At 43.3% G+C, this 17,023-nt stretch overlaps 1 protein-coding gene across 1 annotated transcript; it reads right to left on the bottom strand.

Moving 5' to 3' along the window:
• Window positions 1-4,180: 4,180 nt before the first annotated feature.
• On the bottom strand, window positions 4,181-9,878 carry MUC20 (mucin 20, cell surface associated). Its single transcript, XM_006906183.3, has 3 exons — window positions 8,513-9,878; window positions 6,149-6,240; window positions 4,181-4,580 (listed from the first exon to the last, which is right to left on the bottom strand). Exons 1-3 carry the CDS (start codon window positions 9,876-9,878, stop codon window positions 4,512-4,514), a joined length of 1,527 nt encoding a protein of 508 aa, XP_006906245.1. The 3' UTR covers window positions 4,181-4,511.
• Between the last annotated feature and the right edge of the window lie 7,145 nt (window positions 9,879-17,023).

Here is a 17,023-nt window from a genome sequence, read left to right as displayed (position 1 = left end):
GGAAGGAAGGAAGGAAGGAAGGAAGGAAGAAATTAGGGTTGTCAGATTTAGCAAATAAAATACAGGAAGCCCAGTTAAATTTGAATTTCAGATAAACCATGAATAATTTTTTAGTATGAAGATGTCTCGTGACATCTCTGGAGCCGCAAGACCTAGCACAGAACCCTGCACATAGAGGGCCACTCAAATGTTTGCTAAATGACTGAGATGTTGGGCCATGGGCATTGGGCTCTGAAAGTTAAAAAAATGGCATTCAACGTTGAAGTCAAACAAAGCAAATTTAATGATATAATTATTATTAAGCTGCACTATAATTAGGCACGAACAGAGAGCAGTTTGCATAAGTCACTACGACATTTTCACCTGATATGCACACACTTTGAATCTTAAATAACTGGAGAATTTTCTCCAGGCACTTCCGGTTCTTGTTGGTTTTGTAGCATTTCTTCCACTAACTTTGGTCATCTCCAGTAACTAACGCTTTCTCTCTCTCTCTCCCTGTCTCTCTCTCTCTCTCTCTCTCTCTCACACACACACACACACACACACACACCTCAAAACACACACACACACACACACACATACATAAACACATACACACACACACACACACACACACACCTCAAAACACACACACATACCCAAACACATACATGAACACATACACAAACACACACATAAGCACACACACATAATTTTAACTCCCAAATGCTTCTAATTGGTGTCCCCCATATTTTATAATTCTTTTGGCTTTCAATAATAACAGTAATCAGCATTGTATGTACATGTGTCTTTATATGTATGCAATTAAGATTAAATCACCCACTTTATTAGGTATCACTGATTTGAATAAGCACAAAGCAACAAAAGAAAAACTTTTTAAGAATTGGATTTATATAACAGCGATGTTGTAGTGACTTATGCAAACTGCTCTCTGTTCGTGCCTAATTATAGTGTAGCTTAATAATAATTATATCATTAAATTTGCTTTGTTTGACTTCAACGTTGAATGCGTTTTTTTTAACTTTCAGAGCCCAATGCCCATATTAATGATTTTCTGCTCACATGGCTCAACATCTCAGTCATTTAGCAAACATTTGAGTGGCCCTCTATGTGCAGGGTTCTGTACTAGGTCTTGCGGCTCCAGAGATGAATACTATATGGTGTTTGTCCTGAAGCACGTATGATTTAACAAACTTGTAATCATGATATAGCATGTTAAGTGCTATAACAGAAATATAAGGAGACTAAGAAACTAACTCTTCCTTAGGGAATTTGAGCAAAGCCATCATGAGGAGATGCTAAATGAACTGAGCTTTTAAGCATAAATAGGAGTTTTCCAAATGAAGGGACTAGGAGTGGGGGTGACATTCCAGGGACAGGAATCATGATGTGCAAACACTCTGGATCAAAGCAGGTGTGACTGGCAAGTAGTGAGAAGTTTCCTGTGTAAGGAACAGAGGATACAGGAGATGGGGCCTTAGGACATGGAGCTGAGAAAGTTGGCCAAGGCTGTATGTCACAAAGACCCTTGTATTCAAAGTTGCAGGTATAATCCTGCAGGTAGGAACAAGACTAGCTTTGACTTTAGAGAGGAAGCTCAGAATATAGTGTGAAGGATATCTTGGAGTTTAAAAAAAAAAAAAAAAAGATGGTTCCATCTTAAGAAAATAAAAGAGAACAGAATAATATTTCATGAACTTCTTTCCACGTTAATAGATATACATCTCATTAACATGTATATAGATTATATATGATAACACTATTATTACACAAATGGCTACACTGAGATATCTCATTTGTGTTTTATTTTGTCTTTTTCTTTTATTGGCTATTTAAATAGTTCTGTAATGAACATTTTTAAAAATTAATTTATTTTCTAATTGCAGTTAACATACCATATTATATTAGTTTCGAGTATATTAATAGTGATTAGACATTTATATGCCTTACGAAATGATCACCCCATTAAGTCTAGTACCCATCTGACACCATACATATATTTATTTATTGATCTTTGAATATACTTATTTATCGATCTTTGCACAGATTCCTAATTATTTTCTTAAGATAAACTCGTAGGAATAAAATTGATGGGTTAAAGGAATGTATATGTTTAAGGCTTTAGATAGTCAAATAGTCCTCCAGAAAAGTTGTACAAATTTTACTCACACTGGCAGTGTCTGAGTGCCCTTTTTTTCATATTCTCATTAATATGAATGTTATAATTTTTATAAATCTTTACCTATTGACACACAATAAGCAATATCACACTGTATTAATTTACCTTTTTTGCTAATGTAATTAAAGGTTGTTTTTTTTTTTTCCCCATGGAAAAGAGACACTGATATTCGTTCTTTTGTGAATTGCCTGTCCTTGCCATTTGTTCACCTTTCTACTAGCATATTTGCCTTTTTATTGCTTTGTAAAAGCTCTTCGTATATTAAGGACATTCTGGTTTTGTCATATACGGTATAAGTGAGTTCTTTTGGTTTGTTATTTCTGTATGTGTCTAACTTCCCCTGCTAACTTTAATCCCTGTGGGAAGAAACATCTTTGAGTCCCCCACAACATAATGTAGGCTCTCTTCTATCATAGGCACTCAATAAATATGCTGGAATGAAAGTTTAAATTGTTTTTGTCTAATCTCTTTATAAAACTCATTCTGCCCCACTCTGCAAGAGGAGGGGTCAATTGAATTCACATACTCCCTTTATTCAAGGCAATATCCAAATTATTTTGTTGTTTCCTTCATTCATTTAACAAATATTTTATGTGCCAGGCACTGTCCTAGACACTGGGGATACTTCAGAGAACAAACTTTTTCATTCTAGTTGAGGAACACAGATAATAGCAAGACAAATAAAATGTATATTATATTAGGTTGTGATCAGTGTTATGAAGAAAACTGAAGCAGAGGAGGGTGGTTAGTTAGACCCACTGAGAAGATAAGGAGGTGGAGGAATTAGCCAAGTGGGTATCTGGAGGAGAAGCAATCTAAGCAGACTGAGCAACACATGCAAAAGTCCCAAGGCAAGAGCATGTATTCGAGGCCTGATGCAGTCACAGAACAGCCAAGAAGTCAGTGTGGCTGCAGTGCAGTGACATTAAGGAGGCTAGCAGAGGGGTGCAGGTCATGTATAGCTTTGCAGGTTATTTTAAAAACTTTGCTTTTTCTCTGAATGGAATAGGAGAGTTTGGAGCAAAGGAGTAGAATGATCTGCCTTACATTATGAAAAGACAGCCCTGACTGATGTACTGGGACTAGACTGGGGGTGAGAGACAAAGGAAGAAACAGGGAGACAGACCTGTTGGAAGGTATTAGTAATCCAGGTGAGAGATGATGGCACCTTGGACCAGAGTGAGAACAATTGAGATGGTGAGGAGGGGTCAGATTCTGGGCATATTTTGATGACAGTAAAGCCAACAGAATTTCCTGTTGAATCGAATTGCCAAATGCGAAAGAAATAGAGGAATAAAGAATAGTTCCTAGCATTTTGGCTCGACTAACTGAAAGATTCAATTGATATTAACTGAGATAAGGAAGATGCAGGCATACATAGCGGCTTTAGGAGAAAAGATTAGGACTTTGATTTTAGAAATGTTGAATGCAAAGTATCTCAGACCAAGCGGGGACATTGAGTATATACATTAATGACAGTTGTACAGAAAAGGTGAGCTTTTACAAAAATTTTTTTATTTCTCTTCCCCTCCTCTTTCTATTTCTTCTTTTTTCCTTGGTCTTTTTGAGTTTTTCAATTTTTTAAATTCATAAGGAAGTTTTACAATTAAAAAAACTACATCGAATTTAAAAATAATAATAATGTGATTTATGAGCTATGGGGAAGAAATAATTGAGTATTGCAGACTTTCTTTCAAATCCGCTTGTGTCTGGAACTTGAAATTCAAGTCAATTCAGCAAACATTCTCTGTGATCCTACTATAGGCCAGGCGCTCTACTCAGTTCAAGGGATACAGAGATAAACAAATATGGTCTGTGCTCTGAAGGAGTTCATGGTTGAACAGGCTCCAGTGCCACCCTCAGTGAGTGCTGTTATCAAGGTCCAAACCGAGAACCAAGGAAGCATGAAGGAGGAAGGTGGCAGCAATGATGCACAAAATCTCTGTATCATAAAAATGTCAGAAACACACAAGTCAAATAGATAACCTCTGGGCCACACTGAGTGTGTTTTTAATGTAGTATGGAAGCACACAGTGGATGACAGATGGGTGAGTGGGTGATTCTTTACGGAAACACAACACATGTGCCAAGGGAGGTCTAAGAACATCTCTGGAACAGAAGCCCTCCTTCCCACACATGCATACACTCAGGCATGTGTGAGCCAGGGTCTCACTGCCATGTCTGGGATAAGGGATCAAGCCAGCTGACCTCTGTGGGAAACTTCTAGGCGCATCTTGGTGTAGTAACGTGCCTCCAGTCTGTGGTGGGTTCCAGACTGTAGGGGCACTGCCCCCCTTCGGCACATGGTCCTGCCTGCAGCTGATGTTCTTTAATCCCTCTTGACACGCAGCAGGGAGACTTGGACGAGAGGCACGAGGGAGTGCAGCTCATGGCGTAGCTGGAAGGCAAAAGGAACAAGTGAGTATTTCCAGCCCATCTGGTCCATGAGTTCACCACAGACCAAGGACAGGAAGGGACAGTGGGAGAGAATATATGAGGAGGCCAGCAAGACTTCCTGAGCCTCCTGTGGGCTGGACATGGGCGAGATACTTTATGCACATTAAGTCTTTTAATCCTCACAGTAACCTTGTAAAAAAAAAAAAAGTAGTATTAGCCTCGTTTTATAAGAAAGGAAAGTAATATGGAGTAACTTACCACAGGTCACATATATAGTAACCGGAATTCATACCCAGATCTGTCTGGCTCCAAAGTTTGTTGTTTTTTTGAGCCCTGAGCCCTATGCTGGTGGTCAGCCCCCAACAAAAACTGATATCCAACACCCGCACAGCCTGATTCCTGTACCTCAGCACCCGGCCTGCTCCTTTCTCCCTGGCTTCTTTCTGATACCTGACATACTTTCCAGTGTCGAGGACTCAGAACTGATTCGACCCTGGCTTCCCTCTTCAACTAGGACTCATACTTGCTTCTTTGAGTATCACATGCAGGGGCATTTGTCATTTATTTGGCTGTCCTGCTTCAAAATCCCCATGCCACATTCAGGAAACTCCTTATTGTGGGAGTCATGATGGGTCCCCCTCCCCCTGAGAGAACTTCAAGGGCCCAAATATTCCCTCTTCCTATCCCTTGGCAGCAAGAAGTGGGTACAAGAACTAGGCTGAACTGACCCATTCTAACCTGCCAGTGATTCACACCATCCCCAAAAGCTCTGACCCCAGAATTCTACCACTAGAAGCTTTTTCCAGTGATCTGGGTTTTGGAAAAATTTTCCCAATTCGTACAAATATATTTGAATCTTGGTCCCCATATAGAGCATACCTTTATTTATTTATTTATTTTTGTTTTCGTTTTTTGCTTAGCATCCCTATGGCTTTTGGGGCTTAACCTTCCCATTCCATGTGGTTCAGATTGAGGTGTCAGTCATGGCGGCCCTGGTAGGCCAATAAGATCAGTTCTTCCCTAGTATGACATGAAGATTGCAGAAGACGGAAGTGCTTTGTGAATCTAGGGCTGCCACAACCATCTTTCCTTACATCTAAAGAGACTCTGAAGAATGAAAGGAGTAGAGCTGAGAGAAAAACAGAAAGAGAAAACCCTGATGATCATGTTTGAGCTGCTGGATCCAGCCACTTCTAGGTTTCTCAGCCAATACCTTGGTTTTCTATATAAGCTATGGTGAATTGGGTTTCTGCCACTTGCAACCAAAAGTCCTGCCTATCTGCCCACTAATATCATTGACCTTCTCCCAGAGCCAGAAGACGTGACCTTCCAAGGAAATTGGGGATGAAAGAAAGAATTTTTACATAGCAGAGAAGGAGAATTCAGAACTCAGGAAAAACGGGCAGAAGCAAAGCCAGGCGGGGATCTTTAGATTTAGCTCCTAATACTCCATACGAAAACTACTCTCCTCTCAATGTAACAGTTGTTCTGTATCCTGCAGATCTTCCTGGAGTTCCCAAGAACATTTTACTCTCCTTTTCTGCTCTGGCCCAGAGAGTACCCACTCACGTGGCGCATCAGCTTCTCTGCCACTCTGGGGTCAGTGAGGTCTTCTGGGGAGGCCACACTCAGCCGCAGGAGGAGGAAGCCTCCATCCCCACCTGCAAGTTGAGAATAGAAGGAAGATGAAAATATGAGAAAATCATTTGAGGAATCAAGACGTGAACTGTGCTACCCAGCCTCTGTCACTCCTCCACATATAAGTGCTTACTTTTACGTATAAACATGTCTGTATTCTCATAGGATCTTACATTTACTCACTGCAAAGAGAAAAAGGATTCTCTTTCTCTGATAACTGGGCCCATTAGAGTGTCTTCCCAACAAGAGTGAAGGAAATGATAGCTGAAGGCCCCATCCACATTTGGAGAAGTTAGAAGAGTAGTGTCAGGAAGGAGAAATAAAAGTGAATCTAGAATATTCTCAAGGCTTGGAGGTCCTTGACTAAGCTGTTAGGAAAGATTCCAGCTGGGAAGAATGCTGGAGAGAGGCTAGCTCTCTAAGAGGATGACCTCCGCCTGTTCTTCTCGCTCTAAATTGGTGAAGGCCTTTTAATCCGGCCTTTCCGATTTAGCAACTCTGTAGGCAAGTTCTGTCTTTTGTTGAGGCCTAATCTGCTTGCCTCTACCTGCCATCTTTTCTTTCTATCATTTCTTTCTATCAGAATACTATTAGAATTGATCCAGTAATTGCACTTCTATAAAATTATTCTACAGAAAATAACACACGTGTAAAAAATGTACTATTTACTGCAGCATCATTTGTCATCACAAAATACTGGAAACAACCTAACAGTCCTTCCACAGAGGACTGGTTGAATAAATTATGGTAAAACAAAATGGAATATTGAGCAGCCATAAAAAAAAGTTTTATCTCAGAGATCCGTTTTTATCATATACTTCCTTTGCATCAAAAGAAAGATGTAAGATATCTATCTACATCTTTATTGGTTTATGTCGATAGATAGATAGATAGATAGATAGATAGATAGATAGATAGATAGATAGATATTGTTCATCCTTTTTTTTTTTTTTGCTTCCAAATATATATTTCATGTCCATAAGAGGATTCACAAGGAAGTGATACCATCAGTTATGTGTGTAAGGAAAACTGGGTAGCTGGGGGACAGCATGGGAGAGAGACAGTTTATGGTGTACCCTTTTGTATCTACTGAATTTTAAATTATGTGAATGTATCATCTAACCAACAAGTAATAAAGAAAGCATTTTAAAAAAGAAATACAGTAATAAATTGAGCTTTTAAGAATAAAAGCACAATAGGAGATTATGAGTTTTGGCATTAGATAGTTTCATTTGGAATCTCACTGCTCTCTTTTTGCCACCTTTAAATGTTTTTTCCTCATCTGTCAGATGGGGCAATAATAGCTACCTCATGAGGTGGTTTGGAAGGTTTAATTAGAGGAGATAACGTATGCAAAGCTCATAGTACACTGCCTGGCATCAGAGAGAACATTCAGCTGGTATCAATGTTTACTGGTTGTGAAATACTTTTATATCACCTCTGCCTGGGATATAAAAGAAATTCAATAAAGTTGTCATGATTAATATTTTGATTTCACCTCCCCAGGAAGGCAGGGCAAGATGAGGATACCTCAGAGATGAGGCACAAGGACAGAGGGATGGGAAATGGAGGTAGAAGGCATAAGCTGACCAGGACCTGGGCTGACCAAGCAGCCTCTGACAAGGGACTTCTTCCCTGAGAAGTATCTGCTGTCTCAGAGATGTCACTTTAAACTTCCAAACTTTCTTCCAATTTCTTTATTTATTTTAAGTCACCATCTATGGCACCAGCCCCAGCAAGTGCATTCAGCGAGCCCCACACTTTCACGAGATCCCAGCTGCTCAGAGGGCAGCAACTTGGGACAGATGCCCACATGGTGTTCATCTGTGTGGCCCTGGCTGAACCCAAGGCTTCCAGAGCATGAGGGCTGTGTCTTTTAAATAAAATTTGTGGCCTCACCTGGTGCACAGTAGTTACTTAACAGTTAACTTCATAGAAAGGCAGAGTTGAAAAGGACTTCATTGTTCATTCATTGCAACCCCCTCCAGCTCCTGGCAGGGAAACTGAGGCCCAGAGAGGGAGAGGAAACTGTCCGAGGTCACTCAGGTTGTTAAGGGCAGAGCCAAGATCTCAAACCATTTTTCCAGACTTCTAACTCCTTGCTCTTTCCATACACCACCGTAACTCTGCTTATTAGTGATTTTAGCAAGAGCCACCAGAAGATCATAAAGAGGCAACATCAGCCTCAAAATAGGTTCCCAGATCCTTCCTTTGTCTGCATACCTTAACCATGTAGACATTTTGGAGACTCTAAACTCCAAATTCCCAAAGATCACATATGGGGAAGCCACTTACCTGCAGTAGTTTCTGCGGCCCACGTTGTCCCAGCAGTGGTAAGTATGGTTGTTGGGGGCTTTCCTCCAGCTGTGCTGGCTGTCTTTGGGGTCTTTGCTGAGGCTGTCATCTTGGCTAAGATGACCTCTGTTTCTTGGCTGTTGTTGGCCACGGTCAGATGGATAGATGAAAGAGCGCTCCTGCTAGTGAGGACAGTCCCACTGGTTGTGCTGTTTGTGGTAGAAATCTCTAAGGAGGTGGAGTTCTTGGTGTTGGCTACTTCAGAGAGGCTATAGACTGTAGCTGAGGAACCAGCAGGGGAAGTTGCTTGGCCCACTGTTGACCCAGCCTCTATGGAGATTGTAACTGCTTCTGAGACTTCGGTGTGCCTTGTTATCTCAACAGAGAGGGCTGAAGTTTCTTCCAAAGGGTTCATGTTGATTGTCACCAAAGTTCCACTGGAGGCGGTGGCCTTGGCTGCTGATGTTTCTCTTTCTGTGGTGCTGTTGGTGGAGAGTAAGGTCTCAACTGTGGTATCAGGTGTGGCTAATTCTGTGGTGCCGGCTGTTGACAAGGTCTCAGAAGAGGTTGTGGTCCCAGTGAGGTATGATTTTGCTTCAGTGAAGTCAGGCAAAGCTGACATATCAGGGGTGGACAAAGTCTTTCCTCCAATGGGGCTGTGATCTATGTCTGAGGCCCTAGGGTTGATGGCAATTGTTTCAATTTCTGTAACACCACATCTGATAACCTCAATGTCGGTGTCGGCGTTGGCAACCAAGACTTTAGATGGAGAAGTGATGTCAGGTGACAGGGTTTGTGAAATGATGATGGCTGGAACTGAGTTACTCTCCAAGGCCAGGGCCCTGGCTTCTGCAGAGGTGTGAGCCAGTGTCAAGGTGTCTATTGTGATCCTCTTTGTCTTTTCAGAGCCGTCGTCAGTACAAAGGGTGTCAAAGAAGGCTTCTGAGAGATCACTACGTATAATAGTTTCAACTGTGGTCATTCCAGTTCCTGAGGGGCTGTCACTTGTGGCTGATGTCTCCATAAAAGAGGTGATCACAACCATGAACTTGGAAGGTGTTATTTTTGTGAGAGCCCTGGTCTCTGTTGCAGGAAATATGGTTTTGGTTTCCCTGGTCACTGCTTCTGAGATGGTGCTGGCTGGGATTAAGGTCCTATCAGAGGTTTGGGTGCCCACGGTTTGAGTTTCCAAAGGGATATGGCTTGGCACAGAGGTCTCAGCAAGGTCAGGGATCTGGGAGGTTCCCTCTGAGCTTATGTCGACCCTCAGAGTCACAGTAGGCACTTCTGTGTGGCTCACTGTCACCAAAGGGCCTCGTCCAGGGGTGGTGGGGCCTGTGTTGGGTAAGACAAGTTTGTGAGCCATGAGTCCATGACTCATGTGTTTATGCCCTGGGGACTGCTGAAAGGTGAGAGGGGTGCGGGGGTGATGTCTCCATAAAAGAGGTGATCACAACCATGAACTTGGAAGGTGTTATTTTTGTGAGAGCCCTGGTCTCTGTTGCAGGAAATATGGTTTTGGTTTCCCTGGTCACTGCTTCTGAGATGGTGCTGGCTGGGATTAAGGTCCTATCAGAGGTTTGGGTGCCCACGGTTTGAGTTTCCAAAGGGATATGGCTTGGCACAGAGGTCTCAGCAAGGTCAGGGATCTGGGAGGTTCCCTCTGAGCTTATGTCGACCCTCAGAGTCACAGTAGGCACTTCTGTGTGGCTCACTGTCACCAAAGGGCCTCGTCCAGGGGTGGTGGGGCCTGTGTTGGGTAAGACAAGTTTGTGAGCCATGAGTCCATGACTCATGTGTTTATGCCCTGGGGACTGCTGAAAGGTGAGAGGGGTGCGGGGGGTGGGGGGAGTTGCCTTTACTCCATTTTTCATCTATATTTACAAGGAAGAAGGAAGTAGTATCAGGAAGACGATTCCCACGCGACAACCACGAAACTGGTATTGCCCTGACTGATGTCTTCTAACAGCCCACTGGAAGCAAGAAAGCCCCAGAATCCAGTGGATTATTGGTCCAAAGGCATCAGAGGGAATGTGTGGGGTCAGGATCCAGCCTCAAGGAGGAGCAATGAAGGCAAAAGTCCATGTAAACCAAGAACTGCAGAGCAGGGACCACGATTCTCAGAACTTTTTGAAAGAATCCTTGTCACTTCCCCATCGATACTTTTCTCATCCAGCAAATGTTTCTCCATGGAATTAAAAATACTTTAAACACAAGAAATATCTGTGCTTTTGTGTTTAGAGGTAGCTGGGAGGATTAGGGGAGAGGAACCTCCAGGGACAGTAGGGATGGTGACTGCTGCAAAGGGGGAAGGAGCAAGCAAAATTTGGGGGGCTCTAGCAGGAGAAGAGGGGAGAGCGTCCCATCTCTGCTCAAGTCTCTCCTGAACACTGGCCTGAGAAGACAGGGATGGAACCCCAGAACTCCAGAAACAATGTACCAGGCATTTTCCATGGGTAACAGGGAGCCAGGTGAGAGGCAAAACACCACTTTTTAGAGAGATGCTGCTAGTATTTCTCCATAGGGCAGAACATTTCTGTTCACTTGACCTGCGCTTTGAGGTTGTGTGTGTGTGGAGGACCAGCAGGGGTTCTTAAACCCTGGTGGAGTCTACAGCAGGATCTTTTAGACACTGACAAGGGTGCCTTTCCTCTCCACCCAGGAGGGGCTCTCTCTGTAAGTGGGCTAAAGAGCCTCCTGGGGAAGGTTGCCAGATTTAGCAAATAAAAATACAGGGTGCCCAGTTAAATTTGAATCAGAAAAACAAGAAATAATTGTAACAACAAATGATTTTTTTAGTAGGTGCATTTTCTCATGAAGTATTTGAAATATACTTATACTAAAAAAAAAATTTATTACCAGAAATTTAAATGTAAGTAGATACTCTGCATTTTATCTAGTAACTCTACTCTTAAAGGAAAACGATAAAAATATAAGCCCCATATTTTTGGGTTCTGACGGTTTGAGATGGTCTTTACTGAGAGCTACTGGCCCAAAAGTAGCCAAGGACCCAAAGGAGATCCTGAACCATGTGGCCGCCTCTACCCAGGGCATCAGGACGGGGCTCCAGTCTCCAGCTTGTCCTCCTGTGTCTCCCACTGAATTTGATAAAAGGGCCAGGAAGCTAGAGACTGGGTTTCATCCCCAGGTCTATTACTAGCTCTAGAGTCTGATGATTTACTGGTTCAAATCCTGACTCTGCCTGCTACCAGCGAGGCCAGTCAATAGACCTCTTTAAGCCTCCATTTCCTTCCCTGTGAAAAGGGGTCCCAATCTCTGACTTACTATGGGGTAAGGACCAGAAGAGAAGAAGAACGGGAAAGCCTGCAAAGGTTATTAAGCATCCCTCCCTGACCATGTCCTTTCAAGGAGTTACTTGAGAGCACGCAACCTATTTTAATACAGTGAGAATTTGAGGCTGTACCCACATGCATATTGAGTAGGTCATGGCATTGGCTCTCATTACTCGTTCAATGTAGTCTAACTACACACACCAATCACACTTTTACAGGAATATACTTTCTTCCCCCCACTTCAAAGTCTGAGATATTTCTCTGAGCTTCCTTGGTCCTCACATGGTGGAAGCAGAGCCTGTCTGGGTCAGCCCACAGAGACCGAAGCCCAAACAGTGGTTTGAGTTCCTGGGATCTGACCACTGACCTCCCCTGACACATTTTCATCCTTTTCCAGGAGCCCTATGGTGTCATCCTGCTGTGAAACCTTTTCATACTTCCCAAACTCATAGCCTCTTCATCTCCAGGGCTCTCATAACCCCCCACTCATATCTCTTACCCGCCAGGGGTCTTCTCAAACAGAAGACCTCAAAACAGGGGTCTTCTCAAAGCCCACAGCCTGGTCTCTATAGCTCCAGAATGTTGCAGCTTTCTTGCTTTATTCCTCAAATCAAACTGGGGGAGAGGAAATCGTGTAGACTTCAGACCCTGAGTCTGAGTCCCCTCTCCGCTGCTTGCTCTGCCGCTTACCAACCGTGTGACCCTGGCCAAGTCTTCCAGCTCCACGCCTGCACTTTTCATCTGTATGATGGAACTAGAGGTCCCTATTTCATTGTGAAGATTAAATTAAATTAAATGTAAAGTGTGCAGCACAAACCTGGTAGATCAGAGTGCACACAGCGGGTGGTATTTCCTGTGGTTAGGCCTGTGTGGCGTCAAATCCTGCCTCTGCAGATCCATTACCTAATCCTGGTAAACTTCCATCTCTTCACCGTTGAGGCGGGGAGAGAGTAAGAATTTTACCTCTCTCATAGAGTTATTGTGAGGATTCGAAAGAGTCTACAGGAGTATATGGGATATCTCTGTACCTTCCTCTCAATTTTACTGTGAACTAAAACTGCTCTTAAAAAATAAAGTCTTTAAAAAAGAATAAAAAGGTAACGCACGATAATGATGGTTCATTGATCGTACACATGTACCATTCAAGTGCAAGATGTTGATAGCGGGGGAGGTTGTGTGTGGAGGGGAGGGCAGGGGTACGTGGGAATCTCTGTACCTTCCACTTAATTTTTCCATGAGCCTAAAACTGCTGCTAAAAATAAAGTCCATTAAAAAAAAAATAATAATGCATGTGACAAGCTTGGCACAATTCCTATTATAGATTAATGTCAGTTTTCTTCTTTCATAAAAGCCCTGCTTCTCAGAATCCACCCTCCCAGGCAGTCTGTGACAGTCAGACTTTTCACACAAAAACTGCATTTTAAAGGATAAACTTGGAGGAGTTAGAATCTTGCCAAGCCACATTCTTTGGCTTTAGTCAGATTTATCACCAGCCTGCACCTCACTGCACCCCACTTGCTCGCACTCCCTCAGTCATAAAGAAAAGGACAGCGACCTCTCAATGACATTGCTCATTTTTATGTTCCACAGCGGCACACATGCTTAAGAGGACACACTGCCATTTTCATACTCTTTATCAATAATAGAAATACTTCGCATACAGCTTTATGGTTAATTATAATTAGCCCAAGAGAGCTACACTCATCCACAAAGGGCTGCCAGGACACAAACTCACAACCAGAGCCCTGCCAAGACAGAAGCCCGCAGAGCCCTCTTGCCCGCTTACCTGCAGAGCTCCCGGGGGCTGCAGCCTGCCAGTAGCAGAAGTAAAGGGTCAGAGTCAGGCCCCAGAGAGAGCCCATCCTAGCTGGGGCTCCAGCCACTGCTGCCCAGCACACTTGCCCACTGCCTGTCACTGCCACCTGTTCCTGCTTCCTCAATCCAGGGAGGAGAGGCAGGCCACCTGTGTGGCAGGTAGTTTCCAGATCACAGCCAGCTGATCACAGATGCACAGGCTGAGAGCTGGCAGGTTGTGCATCAAGGGCTGTCAGCGAGCTAACCCTCCTGTTCCACTTGCCCAGTGACCTCTCCTCTCTGAAGTTTGATTTAAAGATATGGGATCATTTACAGTGATTCTCACCCCTGGGTCCTGCGGCCAGGGAGGCCAAGGAAGATGGTGCTCATACGTATTTTCTTCCTTCCCACCATCTTTCCCTCTCCCCACCATCTTATGCCTGGGATTTGGGCTTTTAGTTAGATGTGGGTCTCATTCCTAATCCTAGACTCATTAGTATGACTTAGGGCAAACTTCCTAAACTGTTAAATGAGCATAATTCTTACCTTGCTGGACTGTTTTGTAAGGATTACATAAGGGAGAGTAAACTCTTACACAGTGCCTGCTACATACTTGGTGCTCACGGAAAACATGTATCTTTGGTGCTCAATAAATGAGCAAGAGCCCTGATACTCACTCCAATCCTCAAGCAAGAGAGAGAAAGGACAGCCCCCCGGGGCCTGGAAGAGACAGCTCTGGTCCTAACATTCTTCCATCTTCACATCCTGTGATTCTGGACCCCAGTCGAAGGCAGGACATGTCCCTCCACCAGAGATATTGGATAGAGAAGGCACTAGCTGGGAGAAAAGAAAGGGTAAGTGTGCTGGTTTCAATCATAGGGCCTAAGAGAAGGGAAGTGTGAGGGTGATGACTTAGGGAAGCTTAGGGGATTTGGCCAAAAAGAGGGGAATGAAGCTGCTGAATAGATATCCAAATGCCTTAGAGAAGAATCTTATCCCCACAAGGAACCAAGAACACGAGCTGTTATGGCCAGACAAGGTACCCTGGGGATCTTAGGGCAAAGGTTTTACAATGAAAGCAGCTCTAGGACAGAGAAAAAGCTGGCTGGACTGGCATCGAGAAATCACAAAATCTTTAGGCTTGAAGGAACTTTAAAGTGGGATCAGAGGGTCTAGGTTCTCTTTCCAGCTTCTTCCCTCATGGTGGCCCAGGAGCTGAGTGATCTTGGACAAGTTATTTGCCTTCTCTGGGCTTCCGTCAACAAGAGCTTTGAAATCTTCTTGACCATATGGTCTGAGGTTCTGCATTGGGTCTGTGACTGTCTTCTAGAACTTAACCCTGCATTGGATAGAGGGTTCTGCTGCCTGGAAGGAAGAGAGAGTCATTCCAGGGTGTGTGGTAGGAAGGAGAGTTTATCAGAAGAGGCTGAGGGTTGTCTATATGGGACACCATCCAGCACTTGGAGTCAGGGATCATGAACTCCAGTTCCAACTACACTGTTAATCTGTAGAGTACTACAGACAGGCTGAGCCTTTCCACCCTTCCATTCACCCTCAGTTCTTCACTCTATAAAATGGGAGGATGGATTTCCCCTTGGGGGATTTCTGGTGGGGAGAAGAGGCCTGGGACCACAGAGAGGATCTGAATTCTGTTCAACATTGTTTCGTAGTGTGTGATCTAGCCTGAAGCTTCCTCCTAGAGAAGAGGAGGAGAAATCTAGCAAGAATGCAGCAAGAATGCAGCTCCTTCGGCCACCTCCCTTTCCCCCTGGGCTACCTCTCTGTCCCACCCTGGCTGGGAGAGGGACTTCCTCATTCCAACAGCCAGTGGCTTAATCTACAAACAGAGGTATTCCAAGTGCCTTTTCCACCCCCACCACAAACTGCCCCCTCCATTTCCTTTTTGTTGTTTTGTTCATCATATAAATGACCAACAGCTCAACTCCAGCCATGGCAGATGAGGAGATGAAGAACCTACTGGGAAGGAAGCTGAATGCTTCCCTGGGTTTGCTGAATTTTGTCTGATCCATCTTTCTGTGTATCTGGGGTAATTTCCAAGCTTGGGCACATGACTGTTAGCTTTAGGGCCGTAATAATCTATTCAGATCCCAGACCTTTTTTTTTTTTTTTTTTTTTCAGCCAAACTCAGCTCTCACCCTGAATGAGCGTAGGAGGCTAGTTTCATTATTTTAACAAACATATTTGGAGCACCTACTATATGTCAGATACTGTTCTAGGTACCTGGAGTCCATCCCTTAGTAAAACAGATTCCTACCTCATGGAACCAACTTCCTAGTGAAGAGAGATGGCAAACAATAAACATAAATAAGTGAATTATAAAGGGATAAATACTATGGAAAAAAAGAAAAAAAAAAAACTGGTGTCCAGTGGTCGGAGGCCTGCAAATTAACTGAGAAAAGACAGATTAATAGGAGTTTATTTACACATGCACCAGGAAGTTGCTCAGTAGTAACTCACTGAATAATCAGAAATAAAGGTGTAAATACCAAACTGAACAAGGGAATGAGAGTGGGGGAGGGGGCTTCAGGGCTTCCATGGGGAAGTTTGGAATGTTTTATTGGGCAGCCTGTCTCCATGAGAGCTGAACTGGCTGGAAATCCCTCTGAGGGGGAATAATGGCATTTTCGGAAAGCTTAGCTTCAGTCAAATAAGAAAAGTTTTAGTAACATTTCTTTCTGTATCTTTGGTAGCTCAGATATTTCCACTTTAAAATAATTTTTATACCAACTCTTGGAGTCCGAGTGGGTCCCCATAGGTTCAAAATGTTGAGAGCACACTGATTGTGTAGATGAGCCCACAAGAGGTAGTGAGAATCATCTAAGTGTGCAAGGCCCTGAGAGTACCCTCCCCACCCTAACCCCTGTTGCTTTGGGTTATAGCATAGGAAACTCCAGGGAGCCTTCTGTTCATTTGCTCGTTCATTTCTTTTATTCAGGTATAACCCGCATGCAGTAAACTACACCAATCTTCAGCAGTATACAGCATTTTTACATATGTATACACTCAGGATGTATTTGCCCCTCAAATTGCAATTTAGGACATTATCAGCACCTCAGCAGGCTCCCTTGTGTTCTCTTCCAGTCAATATCCCTCCAAAACCACCATTCTTACCTGTATCACCATAGTTTAGTTCTGCCTATTTTTGAACTTCATGTAAATGAAATCATGCATTTAAACCCTTTTGTGCCTGGCTTCTTTTTCTTAACATTATGCCTGCAAGACTCACCCATGTTGTTGTGTGTAACAGTACTTCGTTCTTTTTTGTAGTGGGTAGTATTCCATTGTGTAAATATACCACAATTTATTTATGCATTTTTTCACTGAAAGACATTTAGACTGCTTCCAGTTTTTCACTATTCTGAATAAAACTGCTATGAACATTCTTGTCTATGTCTTGGCTATA

The sequence above is a fragment of the Pteropus alecto genome, unplaced genomic scaffold (genome assembly GCF_000325575.1).
Source record: "Pteropus alecto unplaced genomic scaffold, ASM32557v1 scaffold311, whole genome shotgun sequence".
In the NCBI taxonomy this organism is placed as follows: Eukaryota; Metazoa; Chordata; class Mammalia; order Chiroptera; family Pteropodidae; genus Pteropus; species Pteropus alecto.
Note: the sequence above shows the minus strand (reverse complement) of the source record. Positions and strands in the feature narration are given on the sequence as shown.